This window comes from Oratosquilla oratoria, chromosome 16, assembly GCF_046742065.1.
Source record: "Oratosquilla oratoria isolate Oo_2021 chromosome 16, ASM4674206v1, whole genome shotgun sequence".
In the NCBI taxonomy this organism is placed as follows: domain Eukaryota; kingdom Metazoa; phylum Arthropoda; class Malacostraca; order Stomatopoda; family Squillidae; genus Oratosquilla; species Oratosquilla oratoria.
Genome location: NC_134792.1, coordinates 46881192 through 46904171, shown reverse-complemented (window position 1 = coordinate 46904171; position 22980 = coordinate 46881192). Strand labels below are relative to the sequence as shown.

The 22980-nt window shown below is 42.3% G+C and overlaps 1 protein-coding gene across 12 annotated transcripts in view; it reads right to left on the bottom strand.

Moving 5' to 3' along the window:
• LOC143033965 (uncharacterized) overlaps window positions 1–22980 on the bottom strand; it is a 253952-nt gene that overhangs the window by 172424 nt on the left and 58548 nt on the right. The window contains exon 6 of one of the 12 annotated variants that reach the window (XM_076199709.1): window positions 9102–9700. The exons of the other annotated variants lie outside the window; for them this stretch is intronic. Within the exon in view, the coding sequence (XP_076055824.1) occupies window positions 9117–9700 (584 nt within the window). The 3' untranslated portion in view covers window positions 9102–9116. Of the gene's footprint in view, window positions 1–9101; window positions 9701–22980 lie in introns of those variants that run through there. 12 annotated transcript variants of the gene reach the window in all.

The window sequence follows — 22980 nt, the reverse complement described above, 5'->3', positions numbered from 1 at the left end:
CGAGTTACCTATGTTTACGATGTTAACTAACCCAAAGACGGTAAGAGGTCCCCCTTCCCTCAACCGTAAGTGCCTTAAGTACCCTAAAAAAATGGTGCCAGCAAATTTAAAAACTCAAAGAAACGCGTTTATTCCGTGTGCATACATATAAAAGGCATGTGTGTGTTTATGAGGAGTGTTAAAGTGAGGATTATCTGAGGTATATGTGGTCCACATGAGCCCATGTCACATGTAGGAATTAGTAAGTGTGCATGCCCGCACATGTGCGTGTGTGTGTGTGTGTGTGTGTGTGTGTGTAGAGCGCAGTCTCCTCTGAAGATCGTATCAGCGTGACAGTTTTTCTTTGAGGGCCAAACACGACTTCGTTGGTTCACAGAAGCTATGAACTTCAGAAGCCTGAACTTCTTGCGCATATTTTACTCTTTGTGTCACAGACCTGGCGTTGAACTGCCCATCTCTCAGCGATTGTGGAGGAGGATTTGGTCTTAGCAATAATCAGATCGTCGGATTTTATGGTACCCCTGCTTAAATATATAAACATGGAGGTCCGCACCTAAAGCTACGGTTACATTAGTCAACGGAATAGTTAGATTACAACGACGCAGTTGGATTTCGTCCAAGGTTAGAGGATTTGGTTTGGAGTCCAAGCGTAGAGTTGGAGGAAATATGCCCATCCCAATACCGTTAGAGCTCTTCCTTTGGATTTTATCGAAGAGTGATAAACTGAAGGTCTATGTTAATAGTTTTCATATTTACACATTATATATATATATATATATATATATATATATATATATATATATATATATATATATATATATATATAGCCTATTCAGTAAAAAGAGATCAATTATTCAATAGTATAAAACCATCTTGAAATAGAATTTATGGAATGTATATAGTGGCAATAATCAGTCATTTGACTTCCGCTGCGATGTAAAACATTATTTTGCTCGCCAAAGTGCTCCTCGCCGTGATTAAGTGGAAAAGGGAAATTATTCACGCTTCCCTTGTCTTGCTGTCTTGTTTCTTTATTAGTAGCGACACTAATTACAGCAAGATTCTCTGCGCACATTCGGTAAAAATCCAAGAGGCCTTGCTCACCTTTCTATTCACGGCTTTGACCAATATTGATTTCTTTTTAACATTTAGGCTACTAAATCAGCAGCAAGAATGGTTATCAAGGCACAATCTTACTACGGTAAAGTCTTCCATTCTTCCTTCTTCGGGGAAACAAGCTCGCTGCGTAGCCCAGGAGTGTTCTTCTTGTTGACCGCTGATTGTTTGGACACAACGTAAATAAAATGGAAAACTCGTGTAAAAGCTGAAGGGACAATACCAGATGGAACATCTCAAATGCATCGTGCAATCAAACAAATGCTGTTTGGTTTTCAGTGCTGCTGTGATACTTTGCTCCCGTGACGCACATGATACTGTACTGCAATTCTTGTCACATTTTATTACTCAATTGCCTCTTAAGCGGTAAATATTGTCTTTTGGCAGGTTTGCCGTTTTTGTTTTTTTCCTTATTGCCTTTTTTTCATTCTTTGTTTTCTATTTTACACTGCTGCTTTTCAAGTAGAAACATAAACATTTCCAGTGGTAAGGTTGAACTCTCCTAACCACTCGTCCAAAGATAGGATTGGATACACGAATGCCAAAGTTGGACTCTAAGCATTCCGTTAACTGGTGTAACCGTAGCTTTACGCAGTGTCTTCATGACCTCATTCTCCGTGCCATGCCTCATGACAAGGAAGATCCAAATCTTAAACCTCTATGAGAACAAAGGTGACAATACAATCTGTGGTAACTGTCGAGGCATCTACTTGTACTCATTGGCAGGATCTTGTTGGTCATCCTATCAAGACTCAACCAACATCTCACTGACTTATCCTTTCCGAATCAGTGTGGAGTTAGGAAGGTTCGTAGTACGAGTGATACATTTGCGGCCAGATTTATGAAAAATGCAGTGAACACAATAAACACTTGTATGTTGCCTTCGTCGAACTTTCCAAGGATTTTGTTTCCAAAAGCCGTGAACTCGGACGCATGTCGGCATGCAGGCCCGAGTCCATGCTGGCGTCCTGCAATCAGAACCATTCATTGCCTGAGCAATCGTGAGACAGGGTTATGTGCCGGCACCTATTTTAACATCTTTCAGTTGGTTGTAATGTAAATCACCAACGGCATCCTCTATCCAAATGAAGGCATAGACATACAGTATCATCTTGACGGTAATATTTTTTACTATTAGGCGCCAGGAGATCCACACGAAAATAATTACAACAAAGGTTTGAGTTCCGGTATGCAGACGAACGTGCACTTCTCGTGCATGATCCAGAATCCTTGCAGCGAGCAAATGGACAGTCTGAAACACTTACAACTCTCTTGGGCTGAAAACCAAGTCAGAAGATTGAAGATATCATCCAGTTTGTAGCTCCACCACCAGAAACACAGCATTTCAATATCAGTGGTGATGTTAAGAGAGCTGACCTTGGCAGCATTCTCATACCTACCTCAAACTCGAATCGATCTGTCCTCCGCTGCATATGGACGATTGAGAACTAGAAATCTTCTCAACATTGACCCGAGATGTGAAACAAAGGCTGCAGTCTACCAAACAGTGTACCTTGGACACCTTATAGAGGTCATATTCAAGTACTAGAAAACTCCCACACTTGATGCCTCAAGCATATTTTAGGGGGTGTCCTGGAAACACGAAGTGACTCACGAAGAGCTATACCCTCACTTAAGCACGACCAACATCCGAGACCATGTTAGCTAAACTTGTACGCTGGTTTGGGCACAAAATCAGGATGCAAGATCACCGGCTTCCAAAGCAAACATACGGTCAAAAGGAATCTGCTATGCCGGAGGGCAGAAGAGAAGATTCAAAGATAATTCCAAGAACCTAAAGAGCTTGAACCTAGAACCTGAAGTTAGCTTCAGATGATCCCATGTGACGTTCAGTCTGCCACAACGGGGAAACCACATTAGACACCTCGTTAAACCAAAAGAGGAAGCCAGAAATGAACTCGTTCGACATCAACGGGCTCCAGAATTTGACTCTTAATGAAAAACATCCTTGTAACCTACGTAGCAAGGCTTGTGCCTCATGGATTACAATCCACAGCCATCCTGGATGCCAGCAAAGATTTGGGCTGTCATCTCTCATTATTTATTTTATTTGGAGCAACGTCGTCATCGACTTCAATGGACTGTCATAAGCAAGTGTGAATGTGAATGTGAGTGTGTGTGCGTGTGTGTGTAAGGCATGCTTGCGTGTTAACGAATCTCCCGCTGTATATATTGCATGCATGCATGCATGCACGTTTACCTACATGATAACGTATTAAAATAATCTAATATTCAGTCTTATTTCCTTATATAAAATTAAACCAAAAAGAATAGCTTGGTGAACATCACCTATGTATATAGTGTATGTTTATACATGAGCTGTTGTAGTCGTGTGTATGTATGTATGTATGTATGTATGTGTGTGTGTGTGTGTGTGTGTGTGTGTGTGTGTGTGTGTGGTCGCACGCGTCTATGTGTGTTTATGTATGGGAACGCAACGCGTGCGTATGTGCGCGCGCGTAGACGCGCTATCGCGTCCTCTACGCCATCACCCCTCAACTTCTCGGCCCCGTCCACCGGACTCTTTTAATGTTACTGTATCTCGAACTCCACTTGCGCGTTCATGACTACATCGGGGTGCATATTTCGCACGTGCGTCTTCAGATTATACTTGTTGCTGATTTTCTTGCAACAGAAGGGGCACATCACCGGAATGTACACAAGGGGGCTCCGGATGGGGTACGCCTTTCCTGTAAGGACAACAAAAACACCTTTGTCAGTCTTCTGGCCGCACTAGTACGCTCCTGCTCCTCCTCCTCCTCCACCTCCTTCTTCTCCCTCTTCACCACTGTTCGCCAGAAGCAGATCGCGGTCATCTGCGGCAGTAGCATCCAGGACATTCCTTCTCTATCTACCACCTCCACCAACTAACACAGTTTCCAAGTCACCGCATGCTTCCAGGCCACACTAAAGCGGACCACCCACAGTGGGGATGCCTCAGGTGAACGTTTTCTACTCACAGCGACCCCGCCCCCTTTCTGACGTCATCTCACAAACGTTAGCTTGGCGCTCCAGTGTTTTTACTGTGTCGACGGGCTCCAGACGGGGAAGGCGGTCTTGTTCTCCCTATCGTAAGGCGCGAACGCTCAAAGGATATATGCACGCACGCGCGGACACACACACACACACGCACTGTAAGTTTCAGTGAATTTATCTAGTCATGCATAAGCACATACACAATATACAGCAGAGTTCCACAGGGATCAGTCCTGGCACCAATTATATTCTTGATCTCTATTATCCCTTACCATGCCGTACGACATTCACTCTTTGATTTCGGCTGCCGCTAGGCGATTTTATTAATCAGAGTAACACCCATTCAGGGAATGATTAGCTACATAAACGCAATCGCGGTTGCTAACGAAATAATTAGAAATAAAAGGTCGCAAGTCTGAAGCAGTATTTCAAAGTGAGGAAAAGGCATATGGATAAAAAACACAATGCACCAATAAAGCGTTGTACAGTGCAACAGCGATTAGAAAGTGACGACATGCAATCTACACATTTGACGAGGAAGACGCGAGACAGAGTGTAAGACTAGGAAATTCTTCAACAAAAGACTTCTCTCCCAAAGACCACTCGGAGAACTGAGCCCCCAGTCAACGTTGCTTTTATTCACTGTGGATGAAGACATACCGAAAATGCTGGTGGGCTTCATCCTACACCGATTTAACATCAAAATTAAAACTCCCAAGGCACAATTATCTCGTCGCCCATCATTCCTCCAGCGCTCCTATCCTTATGAACAAAACCAGAGACGAGGTTCCAACTTTGCACGGAAGAGACGGACGCACCAATGGCAACAGAAAACCCAAGGAAGAACACTGTGACTATAATTGTTATGTGCACCCACACCCGCAGGGAAAAAATATCGAAGAAAATACGACTTGGACAAATTGTCGGCATGCAACACGCAGGGACGCTTTCAAAATGTTACTGAAGCAGAGCACCACAACTGGCAATTTTTTCACAAAGAGAGAGAGAGAGAGAGAGAGAGAGAGAGAGAGAGAGAGAGAGAGAGAGAGAGAGAGAGAGAGAGAGAGAGAGAGAGAGAGAGAGAGAGGGGGGAGAGCAATAACAAACTTAGTAAAGACTTCAACAGGTTATACGTACAGAAATATAACCATACCCATACCTCACCCTACACCCGGCCACATATAATCCCATACCAACAAACTACTACTCCACCCTAAACGCAAAACTCTTTCAATTGGCGTTTTCATACCGAAGACATTAATTCATCTTTTTTTATAAAAAAAAAAATACACAAAACTGGTCTGTCTCGATCCTACTGTATCATGACTAGGTAAATAGAAATTATACATACTTGAGCGTGTGCACACGTATACACACGCTCATACTATCGACTAGTCCACCTCTTTGAGAGGGATAAGTTTAAAATTTCCTGGATGAAAAAATGAAAGACTGAAAAAGAAATGGTGGGTAATAAAAATGACTGAAAAAACAATCACGCTTTTATTTCACCTTCGCACCGCCGCCCCCTTGACCAAAAACTGCCTCAACAACAACAGCAACAGCAGTAGCAACAACCAATATCATCAACAACCAAGTGCGCATGCGCGAGGGAGCAAGAGGGTAGTGCGTGGCCAGACTTAATGGCGACTCGGGGCTTCGACCTCAGGGGATCTGTTACGATCTAAGAACCTTCGATGTTGCCGCTTCAGTCGTCGTCGTCGTCGTCGTCGTCGCTGTCGGCCCCCCTAACCAAGAACAAGTCTCCGCGCTATGGGGAAGAAGGACATGGCCAACAGACGGGCCTGAACATTGGCATCACCCCCCTAAAACACACACACACGGGCGCACACACTGTCCCTGTCACTTAACCATGACAAGAACATCAAAGTTGTCTGTCAGCTGTCGCGCCAATGAGGCTTTGTTATCGTAAATGGCCCCTGGCAATGCCCATCATTCACTCCTAACCTACATGCGCGCATGCACACACACACACACAAACTATTTAAAGATCTTCTTTCCTGCCACCAGAAAAACCATGCAATATAGTGAGAAAGAGGGTGTTTGCAAAGAGGAAACACAATGATAACGGGCGAAACAGAAAGATACATGAAAATAAGCAAAAAACTCCGTACGTACGTTATGAGAGGTGCTACAAGTGAAAAAAAAATGCCTCAACGAGTTCTGATGCCGACAAGCCTGAGACGTGTAGAGATGGGAAAGGAAATGACAGATTCTGTCAGTCGCGACGGAAAGCAGGGAAACCATTACATTGGTTAGTTCACCTATAGAAGGCCGTGAAATGGGATCGTCAAAGACTTTACAGAATCGAAAACGTAAGAAATTAATTAGTAAGTAAATAAAAAACAAAACGGAGAATAACAATAAGAATAGAAGGGAGGGGAGCGAATGAAGCTGGGTTATGCGTCCACCCAACCGAGTGGTCGAGGGATAATTGGGCAACAGAAGCGGAAGACTGAGGAGGAAGAGGAGGAGGAGCAGCAGCAAGAGGAAGACGAAGAGGAGGAAGTGGAAGAGGAGGAAGTGGAAGAGGAGGAAGTGGAAGTGGAAGAGGAAGAGGAGGAGGAGGAGGAAGTACTGGTGAAGAAAACTGAGAAAACTGAGTATTGAGAGAAATAGAAATACGAAGAAACGGAGACAGAGAGGGACAAGATGAGGAAGTAGGATTTCATAGGGAATAATACACAACATGAAGAAGAGTGGTAAAGTTAATATCAAGTAGCAAGGCGAAGATCCAAAAATAAAGACAGAATGTAAATAAACTGAACGGTTATGGAGGTGACTGAAAATGAAGGAAAATCTAAGAGAAAATGCCTCATTCTTAAATGGACCTTGGCCGTGTGAAGCAAGCAAAGGTTCACATGGATGTAGGATGGTCAGGGAAGGCTGGGGTGGGGAGGGGAGGAGGGCAGTGGAAAGTAAGGGAAAGGAGGAGAGGGAAGAGCAAGGAGAGGGGGGGGAAACGAGAGTAGTTGAGGGGAGAGGGAGAGCGAGAGCGAGAGAGAGCGAGAAGGAGAGAGAGGGAGTGAGCGAGAGAGAGAGAGAGAGGGAGAGAGAGGGAGTGAGCGAGAGAGAGAGAGAGAGAGAGAGAGAGAGAGAGAGAGAGAGAGAGAGAGAGAGAGAGAGAGAGAGAGAGAGAGAGAGAGAGAGAGAGGGAGCGAGAGACAGAGAGAGAGAAATGGGGAGAGGATCAATGAGTAAGTTAAGAGTAATTATAGAGGTAAGAGCAGAAAGAGACTGGGAGTGAGTGCCTTACAGAGGTGGGAGAGGTTTAGTAAGAGGGAAGACCAGAATTCGAGGCAAACAATAGAGGCGAAAAAGAGAATCGGTGAAGAAGACAGGGGCCAAGAGAGGGGCGAGAGAAAGGATGCTGAGAGAGTAGGAAAGAGACGGAAACGTGGATTGGGGAAGAATTGAACATTTTAAGAAGAAACTGGGCCGAAAACGTAGAATAAAGGAAGACCGAAGTGGACGGTGAGACGAGGAATGTAGGAGGAAGAGGAGCAAGAGGAGGACAAGAAATGAGGAGTAGCCTCAGAATGATAACGATGGCAAACTCGATGATGAGACATATCGGCAAAAATGGTGAAAAGCTGAAGACAAGAAAATAACAGATGAAAAGAGATGACATTTGGAGCGGACGGAGGAGAGGATTGCCACCGGCTACTTAAATAATAATAATATCAAGGATAAAGATAAGGAAAGGAGAGCGAATGAAACAGAATATAAAATTGCGGTGCAGGAGAATATGAGGGAGTGCTTGAATTTGTGTGTGTGTGTGTGCGTGTGTGAAAGCTGTGTGTGTGTGCGTGTGTGTGTGATAGAGATAGATAGATAGATAGAGAGAGGAGGGGGGGGTGTCAGGGGTCAGGAGACCCAATACTGAGGTGGGCGGGGGGGCGGCGGTAACACTGAAGACTTGAGGAACTACGGAAGAGCTTGAGAACGACGTGAGCAAAAAAGAAAAGCCTGACGAAGTTCGAGGTATCTGGGTGCTGACCCCACGAAGCCCTTGCGTCGTTTTGCTTCCCTTCGACTGTCAGTCTGTCTACAATGCTTGGGCCGGTTGGGTTCCTTTTCCGTGCGTGCCTCCGGGATCGCTCGATCGCGTCTCGGACACGACCTGCAAGCTGTTGTTGTGGTACCTATGATACTGACTAACGTGGCTATACAGTGTGTGCTTGTTCTTGTACACCTTGCGGCAATATTTGCACTGGTGGCCGGGGGACGCGGGGGCGTGAACGCAAGCTATGTGCTGCTTCAGGCTGCGCCGGCCCCCGAGAACCTTGTGGCAAACCTGGCACCGAACCCATTCTGCAACAGAAGAGAGAGCCCCAGTCAGAGAAAGCCACCAGCCCCAGCAGCAGGCAGAAGCAGCAGCAACAGCAACAGCAGCAGCAGAAGAAAGGCCAAGAAGAGCAGGGGGAGGGGAAATGAATGGGGGGAGTGTGAGGTAAGATGGGGAGGAGGAGGAAATGGAAGAGGAGTATGAGGTGGTAGTGAAGGAAGAGAACAGGAATATGAAGATGTGAAGGAAGAGAAGGAATGGGAAGAGGAAGATGTGAAGGAGAAAAGGAAAACGAGAAGGAAGAACAGGACGAGGGAAAGGAGAAGGAATCGGGGCCAAGTGGGTTCTGATGGACCTTCAATGGACGCAATGGGGAAGGATAGGGGGTTGTGGGGTGGGCCCAGTATAGGCCAGGTGCCAAACTCACCCAAAGTCAGACTTAAACAAGTGACAGTCTTCGGGCGTATGATAAACGAGATCTTTCTTTCATTAAAAAGATTTTATTGGCGCTCCTTCACAAGACGGGGCATGCACTCCTGCTGGGACCGGAGGGTCTACTCCGGGGCCAGCGGCGACGGCGGTGCTGGCGACAGCGGGCTGGGTCGGGGCGGGTGGCGCCGAGACCAAGGAGGGGCGGAGGGGGAGCCGGGAAGGAGACGGTATCCCTCCTGAAAGAGAAGCACGACCACCGCGCGGGTCATGTCGGGTTCCTCGGGGGTCGGTGGTACACACTCATGTGGTTCTGCAGGGTGTTCCTGCTCTTGTAGCGGCGGTGGCACAGCCGGCACTGGTGCTGGTGACTCGAAGGGATGTGCACGTCCTCGATGTGCCGCTTGACCTTGTACTTATCGCTTAGCGTTTTGTGGCAGAAGGGGCACACGCAGTCCTGCCTATCCCCAAAGACAATCAATCCACTGCTGCCGCCTCCGCTAGCCCCTCCCCCACCTACTCCTCCTCCTGGTGCTACGTTCGTGGTTCCTCCTACACTCCCTCCTCCTCCTCCTTCCACTCCCCCACCTCCTCCAGTACGGGTAACGGTCGCCCACCTGCCGGTGTCCAGCCCCCCGTCATTCCCCACGGGGGCCAAGAAAGGCATCTCGGCAGAGGGAAGACCCTCGCTGCCGCCGCCGGCTCCACCGCTGCCGCCGCCACCGCCGCCGCCGCCGCCGCCCGCGAAGCCGTAATGCTCGGTGGGCCCCTGGCTCGCCGAGAGTCCGGGAGGAGCTCCTGTAAGTCCGGGCGGAGCTCCTCCGAGCCACGACGGGCCGGACACGGCGTCGCCTGCAAGGAGTACATCCCGTCAAAGTCCTCCTCGAGCAACACATTACTTTTTTTTTTTTTTACATCGTGCCATAAGCAGTACAACTATTCTCTTTCTCTCGTCCTGGTAAATCAATGTTAAATTCTTCGTCCTGGGAAATGTCACTTTCCTCCTGGTATTCAAGTGTCAACTTTCGTACTCGTCACCAACGCAAACTCTCATCCTGGTAACTCTTAAATGCTACAATTTACTCCTGGCAATAAACATATTAATCCTGGTAATTCGTGTATTAGTATAAAGTCCGCCATATAAGCCAGACACCAATCAAATAGTAGCAAAGAAAGAGAGAGAGAGAGAGAGAGAGAGAGAGAGAGAGAGAGAGAGAGAGAGAGAGAGAGAGAGAGAGAGAGAGAGAGAGAGAGAGAGAGAGAGAGAGGGGGGGGGGTATACGGAAGTGTTACACGCACTACAACCTCAAAACCCGGCAATGTACTTCCGACTACCTACGAGCGCCACGGACACGTGCCGAGAAGAAATAACCAATTCAAGGAGCCGGGGAAATGCCGAAACGGGCGCCCCAGCCTCCCATCATTGTCGATCCCTTCAGTACGCTCGCGGACGCACCTTCACGCCTTCTCGTTTGGACTAAACACCGACGATTCTTTTCGGCCGACGGCTGACCTTGGGTCAAAACGAGGTCTCGTTCGACTGGGGTTCCCCTTGACCTCGGCTCACCCCTTCGCCAGTATAGAATCGTCTGTCGTCAACCAAAACAAAGACTTCAATGTACTTCATTATGAACAAATTTATATAAACTGTTGCATTAATCTATTCTGCCTACGAACTTGCTTATATTTTTTCATTATAATCTATTTACCATCATTTCAATAGAAAATACTCTTTTTTCAAGTTCTTTGCAGGCCTTGGGTCTAAAACATCTAAGACTTACAAATACACTTGAACTGTATGTGTTATCTTTTATCACTTGATGTGTTCGTTTATGTATACTTGTGAATATTTTATAAAAGCAAACAAACATGAACTTGCGAATACGCGTGTTTATGCGTTCGAGCGAGTCTGGATATTTGAGTACATCCACACCCTGTGTATGTGTATTAAACAATACGTCCGAGTTCCTTTTTCCTTTGCCGAGTTTTATGCCACTTGCAACTTTATTGGCCTACGCAGAGCACCGACAGACGTTTCAACTTTATATGTGTGTGTGTGTATTCACTTGGTCTTTGGATCACGTGTTGGACTCGTGATCGACAGCTATTTCCCTCCTGGAAGAGAGCTCAGAGCTCGTAGGTCCGATCTATGGGTAATGCTATGACCTTGCACACACACACACACCCAACTCCCCGCCCACGAGAGCTGGAGTAACACCCCTCAGCGCTGCGATACTGATATTATTTCAGCCCCGGGCGAGGGTCGAACCCGGACCTCCGTAGTGGCAGGCCAGAGCTCTAACCACAGCGCCATGAGAGGTGTGTGTGTGTGTGTGTGTGTGTGTGTGTGTGTGTGTGTGTGTGTGTGTGTGTGTGTGTGTGTGTGTGTGTGTGTGTGTGTGTGTGTCGTCACCACACTTTTCTTTCCTTTTATGGTCAGGTCTACTATCTCAGTAAGCAGTGCATTGTATGAGTGCATCTTCCACTGATTACATTTGTATTTTTTCCACACAAATATTTTCTCGTTCTGTCCATGGTTTTATACAAAACCTTGACTACAAAGTGTTCCATCTCCACGACCCCTTTCACAAGTTCCTCCAATCATATTCGAAGCCTCAACTCATGAAGTTATGACCCATATATAATTCCACAAATGGCCAGGTTGCCGTAAAGTGCCGATTGCAGACCATATGTATTGTTAAATTCTTCTGACAAACATTCAAGTTTCAAAACTCAAAGATACAACGGGGGTGGGGACTTCCCTCCCACTCGCAGGTCCTCCTTCAATGAAGGACCACAGGGGCAGATCCCGTCCTTAGCGCACTCAGTACATTCCCCACGTCCTCTACGGGAACTTACCCCCCACGGAAGCACGTGCAGGGCGAACACAAGCCTCCTTCAGTAAGGTCATGAGCCGGCAGGAGCGAGGGTAAAATTACATTTGTTCCATTCAACACGGGAGAGCATCGGCTTTGGGAGGAGAAAAAAAAAAAAAAAAAAAAAAAAAAAAAACGCTGGTACGTGAACTTTCCTCGCGATCCCAGTGTTCACTGTTACCCCACGCAGTTTTTAAAGCTGCGATGTGACTCTCCGTTTTTCCTAAAAACGTTAAATTAAATTTAACACAATTCGTGTGTACATGTATGCGTTTGGTTTCATTAACTTTTTGTGCAAGTAGTCACCCCTAGAATGCATTCATGCACGCACACACATTTTTGTTTAGATTTTCCTGGAAACCCGCGGGGTATTTCATTCTCCTTGCTGTTAAAAGGTTAAACAATTACTATTCACTACGTCACGAGGAAGTATGCTCTACAATCCTCGGTTTAACTTCCTCCATTACACAAATATTTTTTCCGTTGACGTGCGCTCAAGCCCCACCCCCTCTACCGAATATATAACTACCCATCCATAAAGAAAGGGTCAAAGAACTTCGTTTCCACTCTCTACCTGTATCCATCACTAACAAACCTGAAACTTATCGGAACGATGGGGTGTGTGTGTGTGTGTGTGTATATATATATATATATATATATATATATATATATATATATATAACCTCCCGAATGCATTAAGCTATAGAGGCTGCAGGATCTTCCCAAGGGATAGATCGACGGTCCAGAAGTGACCTATCACGATGACCTTACTGAACAATTAATTTCTTTGCGGCAAACTCTCTATCTCGCACCACCACTCTATATAGTTTCAATTCAAAAAGATACGAACGTACATGAGTGCACAGTGCGTGCGTGAACGTTATTCTGTGAACCAAATGAGGTCTAATTTGTGCAAGTCCTTGAGCCGCTATATTTCCGTGCTAACACACATATGTGTGTGTGTGTATATATGTATATATATATATTATATATATTCATCTTATATATAGATATAATATATATTATATATATTCATCATATATATACATATATATATACACACATATATATATATAAATATATATATATATATATATATATACATATATATATGGCGCGTGTCTATGCTGTGTTTACCTTTTATCTTTGAAAAGATTCCATCGGATTGTATGACATGTTTTTGAGTAAGAACAAGTATAATGGCTGTGAATAAGAGAAGAGGAAATGAACATTAAAAAATGAACCAGGCAAAAATAAAAAAATTACAGGATTAAACAGGCAAACGTGCACACACACATCCTGCTTTGGTTGTTTTAATTAATGTGTGTGTGCAACGTATGAGCGAGAGAGAGAGAGAGAGAGAGAGAGAGAGAGAGAGAGAGAGAGAGAGAGAGAGAGACTGTTGTGATTTATATATATATATATATATATATATATATATATAGAGAGAGAGAGAGAGAGAGAGAGAGAGAGAGAGAGAGAATAGTGTTCAATACTGCTTCAGTCACCCATGGCTTCTTTTCGTAAGACAATTCAATAAATGAATAAATTAATATATCGCCATCTCCCTCATTTCATAATTACAATGCATGCTCACGAGTCTCCATAACAAAATTTACATACTGACGATTGTGTCTACCGTTTAACAGTACGTTTATAGTTTCAACTCCATCTGCGGTAAAAATGACAACAATAATAATAACAACAACGATCAGCGATATAGTTCTTAACCGACTGCCATCCAACGCAAAGATTGCGCAATATTCTCTCGGGAGAAACAAAAATTTGTTCATTTTCGATGTCTTATTAGACGCGTCTTCCAGTCACGCTACACATCAACTAAACCTTCTTCCACGTCAATTTCCGGTAACTTTCGTTTCTATCATTGTCAAAGAGAGATTTAAGGAGGGAAATGCAAAAGAGTAGTTGTCAATTATCAGAACTATTTTTTTGAGCTCAGTTTTCCAAATGTGACCCCTGAGTATATTCTTTAGACATTCTACGGCCAGTCCACTCTGTAGAGTTGAAAGATCAACTCTAGAAGACGTTCCATCAATCGAGGTCAAGTTTTGGCCACAGCAGAGAAATAGCTAAAATAGACTTAATAAAACCCATCGAGTATACCACAGTAATGAAGCGAATAAGCATTAAAAAATAACGATAAAATAAATATCATCCGTAATTGGCAACATTCATTTCATCCACGGCTCTCTTCATCCGCACCACCTTGACCACCCCATCCACACCATGACACACGGAACACATCCTCACAGAGCCTCACACAGGGACTTGATCGCTCGCGCTTGCGTCCCCGTCCACAACCCAGGTGACAGTGGCCCCACAGCTCCTGAATAAAACACTTCGGCTTTTGCCTTGATAAAGGTCATACAGTGGGTCTCACCACTTGAAGGATTTGCATATCACTAAAAAGAAAAATTCAAAATCCATTATATACAGTATATATATATATATATATATATATATATATATATATATATATATTGTAATAGTAAGTTATAATTGTAATAGTAAGTTATAATATGAAGTTACGATTGAATCAAGATCTTGAGGTAAATGACCTTCACCCAATTTCCAGGGTCCCTCATCCTCAATAAATGACCCTTTCACATTTCAGTATGATCAAACCCTGACGATTTATCATTTATTGTCCCGTATCTCCTCTACGGCTGAAGAAAATCGCCTGAAATTCACCATAATATATTTCAAGAGCTTCTCGTTGTCAAAATGGGCAGTTCCAATCCCATCGACCCAACACCATGGCGACATTTATGAAAGATATACAAAACCAGTCGTTTCTATTCGTTCGCGTACGGCCCCCTGTCTGCAAGGGCTAGTGATCGCCCGAGACCTTTTCAGACAGGAAGACCCACCTCAAGACGATTAAGTTAACCACAATAAAGTACATAAAGCAGACACCACGTGGGGAACAGGTGCGTGCAAACAGTACCACATAAATACATGGGCTTCTACGGTTTACTCCCGACAACCTACATGAAAGGTATCAAGCTATATCGTCCATATAGATAAAAGCGCTGGTTATCGTCTAAGAAATAATACACACCTTAACTCCCTCCCTCAATTTTAAGACTTCGGTCGTATACTCGAGTTCCTGCCACACGATTTTAATCAATTGTGTGCGTGGGGAAACTCCACGGACGAAACCTCTCGGTCCGAGGAAGCGTCCTTCGTTCAGTATTTTTAAAAGAAAACATGTCGAGTTATCTTGAAAAAGATAAACGAAAGACAAAAACAAAAAAGGATACATCGTAGGCAGCACAATAGGGCACCTGATCTAATCAACATACAAAACCTCACCCCCCTTCGTTATTAAATATCATTAACCCATTCAACTCCGATGACAAGATGTCTTGTCATTTGGTCAAATAAAACAAAAAATCATAAAACACCAAAATGTTTGATCAAACACCAGTAAAATATGACGTCAATCCTCGCTTCGCTCGCAGCGAAGCGAGGACTGACGTCATATTTTTCTGGTGTTTGATCAAACATTTTGGTGTTTTATGATTTTTTGTTTTATTTGACCAAATGACAAGACATCTTGTCATCGGAGTTGAATGGGTTAAATATCATTAACCTATTCAAACATAGTTCGAAATCTTCCCGACAGGAATATGTACTGATTTCGTACAAGGAGATAATAACCACAATGAAACATAATTGTTCTGTTTTGCTGAACGATTTTATTCACCGGAAACTTCAGGTAAGTAAAGGAATGAATGTCCCTTCATCGATGACATGATCTCTCGAAGCAGGAAAGGGCACTTGATCAAGAAGAAAATGGTACTATATAGAATATGTAACAGTAAAATAAATTCATAAATAAACCATCACTGAATAACATTTGTTCATTTATCGCGAATCTATAATGCAACCCTTTCGTTTGTGCCAGGCAAACAAAACAACGCTCATCACAGTAATGACTACTTCCTGGTTCAAAAGCACTCGAAACTTCCCACATACAAGGTCTTGTCAACAATTGAACGTCAGACACATTCTACCAAAATATTAAAGCAAACCTATACATTTCAAAAATCATGCAAGAAAACGGGAAAGGCCCCTATGAATCCATACCCACTTCATTAATCAATCATGATGGCAAAAGGACATCTCATATACAAAGTGTAAACGCATGCACAAGCACAAGCACTACATTACTGTACTCCCCCACACGCCCATACAATAATTCTGGCTTTATACATGACCCGTGTGTTTACTTAGCTGTGCATAATGTTTTACATGCGCAGCCCCTATCTCATGCACAAATTACAAACTCACCTCACAATGTTCCCCGGATTCATACTTCTGGCGCATACTACAGTACGTCTATTGTCAGACTAGTCCACCTGCCCATAGCTACGTAACTGGTACACTGGTTGGACAGTGTGGACCAAACTTCCATCTCACAAACCGACCCAAAGTTCGATATAACAAATCCTTCGGGTACACCGAACTTTCAGATATAAAGACAAATTCTTCCCCCAATTAGTTCGATATATCGAGGCTAATGTACTTGTAAAATCTCAACATCTTTAGCATTCCTTTTGCATGTTATATTCATGCACCCTCGCCCGATTACTGTCTTCTTGATTAAGTGTTCAAATGTATGGAAATTTCTTTTCCTACATGCTTGTGCATTGTGATCATATCCCCCTCAACCTTCTTTCCTCCAGTGTGGAAAGTCAGAGATTTTCCAGTGTGGAAAGTCAGTTTTTTGTCTTTCTGCATCAGGCAGGTGTTATAATTCTTTAGACATTTTCCAGTCATTTTCATTGGTTAGCAGAATACTCAGTCTAGTCCAATCTGTATTCTAGTTTCTACATTTCTTCATACATGGGTTTGAAAGTACTTCTTACACTTGCTCACAATGCAGACACAAAAATGATCAGGATTAGCTGATGGCAACAAGGAGGCAGTACCCTATGAACATACATCTTTACCTGCACTTTGCAATTAGGGAAACAAGCAAACACACACACACACGCTTACTTTTGACTCCATTCCCACACTTTATCCACATCTTTCTGTAGTGATTCAATCTTCCTCTGTGCTTACTTTCTTTAGTAAGTGGAGGAAGACTGTGAATCACTACAGAAAGACCTGGATAAAGTCTGGTAATGGAGTCAGAAGTGAACTTTAACATCAAGAAATGTAGTATAATGGAGTTTGGAAAAAGTAAAAATAGAATATCAGGGCAATATAAAATTGATTCAAAGGAAGTAAAAGCAAGTTGACTTGGAAAGGGACCTAGAAGTAATTATCAGCAAAGACATGTCAGACAAGCATATCAACAAAATACTAAGATTAATGAAAGTGGCCTTCGACTATTTGGATGAGGAAATGGTAAAGAAAATATTAGTCACGCTGATAAGACCAAGACTGGAGTATACTTTGACACTATGGACACCCAATACTAAAAAGAATATAAAGAAATTAGAAAGAATTCAAAGAGCAACGACAAAGATGGCACCAACTCACTAAATTGACATAAAACAAAGATTGTCCAAACTGGAACTATCAACCCGGGAACAAAGAAGAGAAAGAGGAGATCTACTGGTCATTTACATAATTATGAAAGGAATGGAAGTCCTCGACAGAGAAGATTTATTAAAGCGGGATAAAAGAAAAACAAGGACATGAAAAGAAACTCAAAAAGGAGTTATACAAGAGATTTAAAAAAGAATAGTTTCCCACACAGAGTGGTAGATATTTGGAACAAATTGGATTAGGCAACAGTGTGCAAAAACTATACAATAATTAAAGATCAAACTAGATGCTGAAAGATATATAGACAGGTCACTATGACCACAGCTCTCTTCCTGTATAATACAACTAGGTAAATACACACACACAAACCCTGAAACGAGAGGCACCCAAAGCATTCAAAACATCCAAGGCAAAGAATATATAAAAAAATGCTGAGAAATAATGCAAAGGTCGTAGAAGGACTGAACCCAAGATGATGTATAGGAAGATTCCTTGGAACATAACGAGATGCTAAAAGGACTGAACTATATACTTAAGATGAGGCATTTCAAAAATGGGTGGAAAAATGTGGCAACGTAGACTAGGCATAAAAAGAATTAAGGTACATTAGTGTTCAGGCAGTTTGGGGATATGGAAAAAATAAACCAGGAATGACTAATGAATGTGGAAAGTATGGATATTGAGTGCACCCATGAGGAAGACCTGAAATGGGATGGCTTGCTGGATGAAATGAGAAGAGCTTTGGGTGCATATGGTGCCTTAATGGAACAAGAAAGATGATAAAAGAATGAAACGTGAAGAAAGTGAGAATGGATGATAAGAGGTCAAAGTGTTCGTCTTCAAATCTGTTTCCTGAATGAGTGGATAACTTGAGAGAGAGAGAGAGAGAGAGAGAGAGAGAGAGAGAGAGAGAGAGAGAGAGAGAGAGAGAGAGAGAGAGAGAGAGAGAGAGAGAGAGAGAGAGAGAGAGAGAGAGAGAGAGAGAGAGAGAGTGAGTGAGTGAGTGAGTGAGTGAGTGAGTGAGTGAGTGAGTGTGTGTGTGTGTGTGTGTGTGTGTGTGTGTGTGTGTGTGTGTGTGTGTGTCAGGGGAGGGTCACCATATGAAGCAGTAGGAGTAAACCTGCCTATGGTGCCGGGCCCTGCTGTGGACCTGTCTTGCACCAATGACTCAAAACAGTGTGACAAGAGACCAGGCCACTCTTGAATCCTTAAGTGTTGATAATTAGGGGGGTGGGGGTGGGATTTGGGGGTTAGCATGTTAATCTCAACTTTGCCAACCTCCTTATGATGGTGAGAGGATGATTGGTTCAACTGGAAACATATGCCCACCTTACAATCCTTAACTGATCCAAAGGACATCAAACAATAGATTCTAAGTCTGAAGGGGAAACTAAACAAGGAGGTAATTGTCTATTTACACATATATACTGACAATGCATACAACACAAACACACATCTAAAATTCCTTTAATATTGGGTTATAATAACAGGAATGGTATAAAAAATCACTAAGAGGAACTGCCAGTCCTATTGAGATGAATCATCAAAAGACCATGAACAAACATCCCATAAACAAACCATGTACAGTATTTAGTCACTTTAGTCAGAGTAAATTCAAGAAATCAATAGTGAACATAAACATTCAAATAAGAGAGAGAGAGAGAGAGAGAGAGAGAGAGAGAGAGAGAGAGAGAGAGAGAGAGAGAGGGGGGGAGGGAGAGAGGGGGGGAGGGGGAGGGAGGGAGGGAGAGAGAGAGAGAGAGAGAGAGAGAGAGAGAGAGAGAGAGAGAGAGAGAGTGGGTGGGTGAGAGAGAGAGGGGGAGAGGGGGAGAGAGAGAGAGAGAGAGAGAGAGAGAGAGAGAGAGAGAGAGAGAGAGAGAGAGAGAGAGAGAGAGAGAGAGAGAGAGCGAGAGAGGGGGGGAGGGAGAGAGAGAGAGAGTAACTAGTCAAGTCTCGCAGGGGGTGCTACTGGTACCCATAATGTTCTTGTTGGTTGGTACAAAAATTTACACAATTGTGTCCAAATGAAACAAATGTAATAAGATTAGACTATGATGACTAAATTGCAACAAGAAAATGGAGTAGAATATGGAAAAGGAAAATAAGAACAAATTAATATTTTTTGAATGGCCCACAGTACAAAAATGACATCAAGGAGTCACTGAATGGGAGAATAAGGATCATGATATGGGGATATACATATAAATATAAATATATATATATATATATATGAGAGATAGAAATATCACATGCCACCTGATCCTTCACTCTCCCTTGAGATACTGCCTGGATATGACCACACCCACAGCAGCGGGGTGATTGGATAGGAATTATTCGTTAACATGAAGATACACTTTGACTTGTGCACCCCCACTTTCTACAGTAGGAAAGTTCTTTTGGTATATACAACTCCACAGTCCTTGGGCCCCCCATTGTTCTGCCTTGGATAAAACCTTTAGACAGCTGTCTGTATCAGTGTGGGGTTGTTTTTATGTCACCCACTTAACTAGCAGGATGAGGGAAAGAGGTACTGGTTTAAAGCTCCTGATGTATATATACGGTGGAAATAAAAGTTGAAGTTCCATGAAAGATCTTGGGCCTGGGTGTGGGCGTCAGCTCCTCGGGTCACCTCCAGATGGAGACGTGGTAGACAAATTTTGATGGGTTTCTGATTATCTAAAATTATTAATCTAATTTACGAATTCCCCAAGTAATCCAGATATTCTAGAATTTATGATGGACCTCTTTTATCTAGTCTGCCCACCTCTTAAAACCAAAATAAATGGGAATGGTGGGACCGCTTTTCTCCATTTCAGGAAGGAAGTGTACAAAATACTAAAACAATGAGGTATATCTGAATTTATAAGTAGGTAAGTATTCATTCTTAAATGAAGACAGTCTCACCTCAATGAAAGATGGAACAACAATAGAAGGAAAAAACAAAAAAAACAAAAAACAGTAAAATTACATAAAGAAGTAATAAAGGTATTAAAGTGTAAAGGCTCACTGGTAAGAGATTAAGTGAATAAAAATTAAAGGCATATGTATTGGGCAGAATGAGAGCAAGTTCCTCATATATTACATATATATATATATATATACATATATATATATATATATATATATATATATATATTTATATATATACATATTTATATATATATATATATACATATATATATATATATATATATATATGAGAGAGATAGAGAGAAAACATGCCCCAGGGCCAGTTGGGACTTGTTTTGATACTCCAAGAATTAGTAAAATTTGTGACCAAAGTTGTGAAACGACTGTATGTTCTCCAATGATAGCCAAAATGTATGAATTGTTTGTGAAGGTCATTCAGAAAAAATATTTGAAGGAGAAAGGACTCTTGACAAACGACCAGTTTGGTTCCAAAAATGAAAAGTCCCATGTACTGAATGTACTGTCTTTACAAGAGATGAATCTATGTGCTACATGAGAGATGGTGGGTGGACTGGATTTGGACCTCTAAATGGCCTTTAATGTTTCACAAACAATTAATGTGAAGCAGGAAAGTACAGGGTTCCCAGGATTGATGAATGATTTCCTGATATATACTCCAGAACTGTAGTAAACAATTAGTGAGAGGTGACAAGTGAAGTACCACAGGGGTTGGTACTAGAACCTGTAATATTCTTAACATACATCCATGAAGTGATGTATGGAATAAACAGGTATAACCTATTTACTGAGGATTCCAAGATTATGAGGAAAGACTAGATCAAATGGGATTGCCAACACTGATTGAGAGCAGAAAGAGGCGACACGATAGCTGGTTTTAGTACTCCATAAGGTCGGGTATTTAATATGTGTGTGTTAAATTATGAAGATGGGCAGCAGGGATATGATTTTCTTTGATGCACAGCTTGCATTTGGACCATTTTTGCAATGCTTTAATGAAGACTAAAGTAAACATCACACCCACCAGTCTTTTCCTATTGCATCTGTGACTCAAAGCTAAAAACACAAGGAACCCCCATGCCAGATGTAAAAATTTTCTATAACAAATACTTTCTTCTCTAGTGGTCCAGATTTCTGAAGTAGTTCCCAATATATTTTCTATCATGCCCATGACTGGCAAGCAGATCGGTGGATCCTCTTACACTTGCATTAAGACATTACCAACACAGAGTAGGGTTGGACACAGATGCAACCCCCAACAAAAGACAGACCACCCCATACTGGCCTGTACTAACAAACCCCAGACATCTTCCCTGACTTATGATACTGCCTGAAGGCTGTTTCTGGTTTCCTGAAAGCCACAGGAATGACTGACTGACATTCCTTGGTCAAGCTCAAGGATAGACTTCAGCACATTCCTTTGACACCCAACCCACTACCTTATCTGGTTTCGCACCCCTTCTTGTGCAGAGTATTTTCCACATTTTCATTTTTCTTATAATCTGGCTTCATTATTTGAGTGATTAGGTAGAGCTTTGCATTTTTTATGTATACATCTACCTGTTTGTCTACTATTCCATCTATGGTTGTGTATCTTGTATCTTACCTTTATCTGTCTTGAAGTGTTTTACTCTCCACTTCTCTACTTTTTTATTTTAGACTGTATGTATAAAGATGGTATGTGTGTGTGTGTGTATATATATATAACATACACTATATATATGTATATGTATATACACACACTACTTTTTTATTTTAGGCTGTATGTATAAATATATTATATATATATATACATACCTACTTTTTTATTTTAGACTGTATGTATATATATATATATATATATATATATATACCTACTTTTTTATTTTAGACTATGTATAAATATGGTGTATGTATATTATATATATATATTATATATATCTATATATATATATATAATATATATCTATATACATATATATATAATATATATATATACACATATACACAATGCAAAAAATTGTAAAATATGAGTGAAAAAAATTATATGGTTTTTGATGAGATATTCTTGTCTGTCACACAAATGTTTAGTGGATGGGGAAGGGGGTAGTGGCTGTCATCACATAATGAAGTGATGGGGGCTCCTGGGACATTCCTGTGGATCCCACTGCATTGCCTTTGAGCCAGATTGAGGGGTGACAGTGCTGACCCTTCATCCATTGGGTGGGATTTGAGTGGGTAGAAGTATACTTAGATTTGGCAACCCCTTTATTGAAGAAGACCTTTTAGTATGTGTGAAATATATAATGCACATATTTACACACACTTTGAAATAAAGGTAACCCTTAAATAATATGATGGTATCCTTACCCTTTGCCTCTCCTCTTCTCTAACCTTGCTGGGCTCATTGAACTCGAATCAATGGCAAACCATACATGATAGTTAGTGCAAATATTATGGATATATCTGATGTGGATATGGAGAAAAATGCTTAATACAAGAAAAGTAGCAACAACTGTGAGAGGGCAAGACAGCAGTGACAAAAGTAAAAAGCTGGCATGGCTGAAGAGCATTTTGGAATCCACAGGCCATTGGAATAGATCTTATGGAAGAAGGGTAACAAGAGATGGAGGAGGTGAAGGTGGATAAGAATGAGGAAGTTTTCAAGACCTATCCTCCATCATTTTCTTTCAGTCCACTACTCCCAAATATAAACTTTCTTGGAGAGGCACTGGGTTTGTGTTTCCCACTACCCCAAACATTTTTTTCTTATTTTTCCTGCATTTCTAACTATTACCATTTTTCCTGCACACACCTACCCTC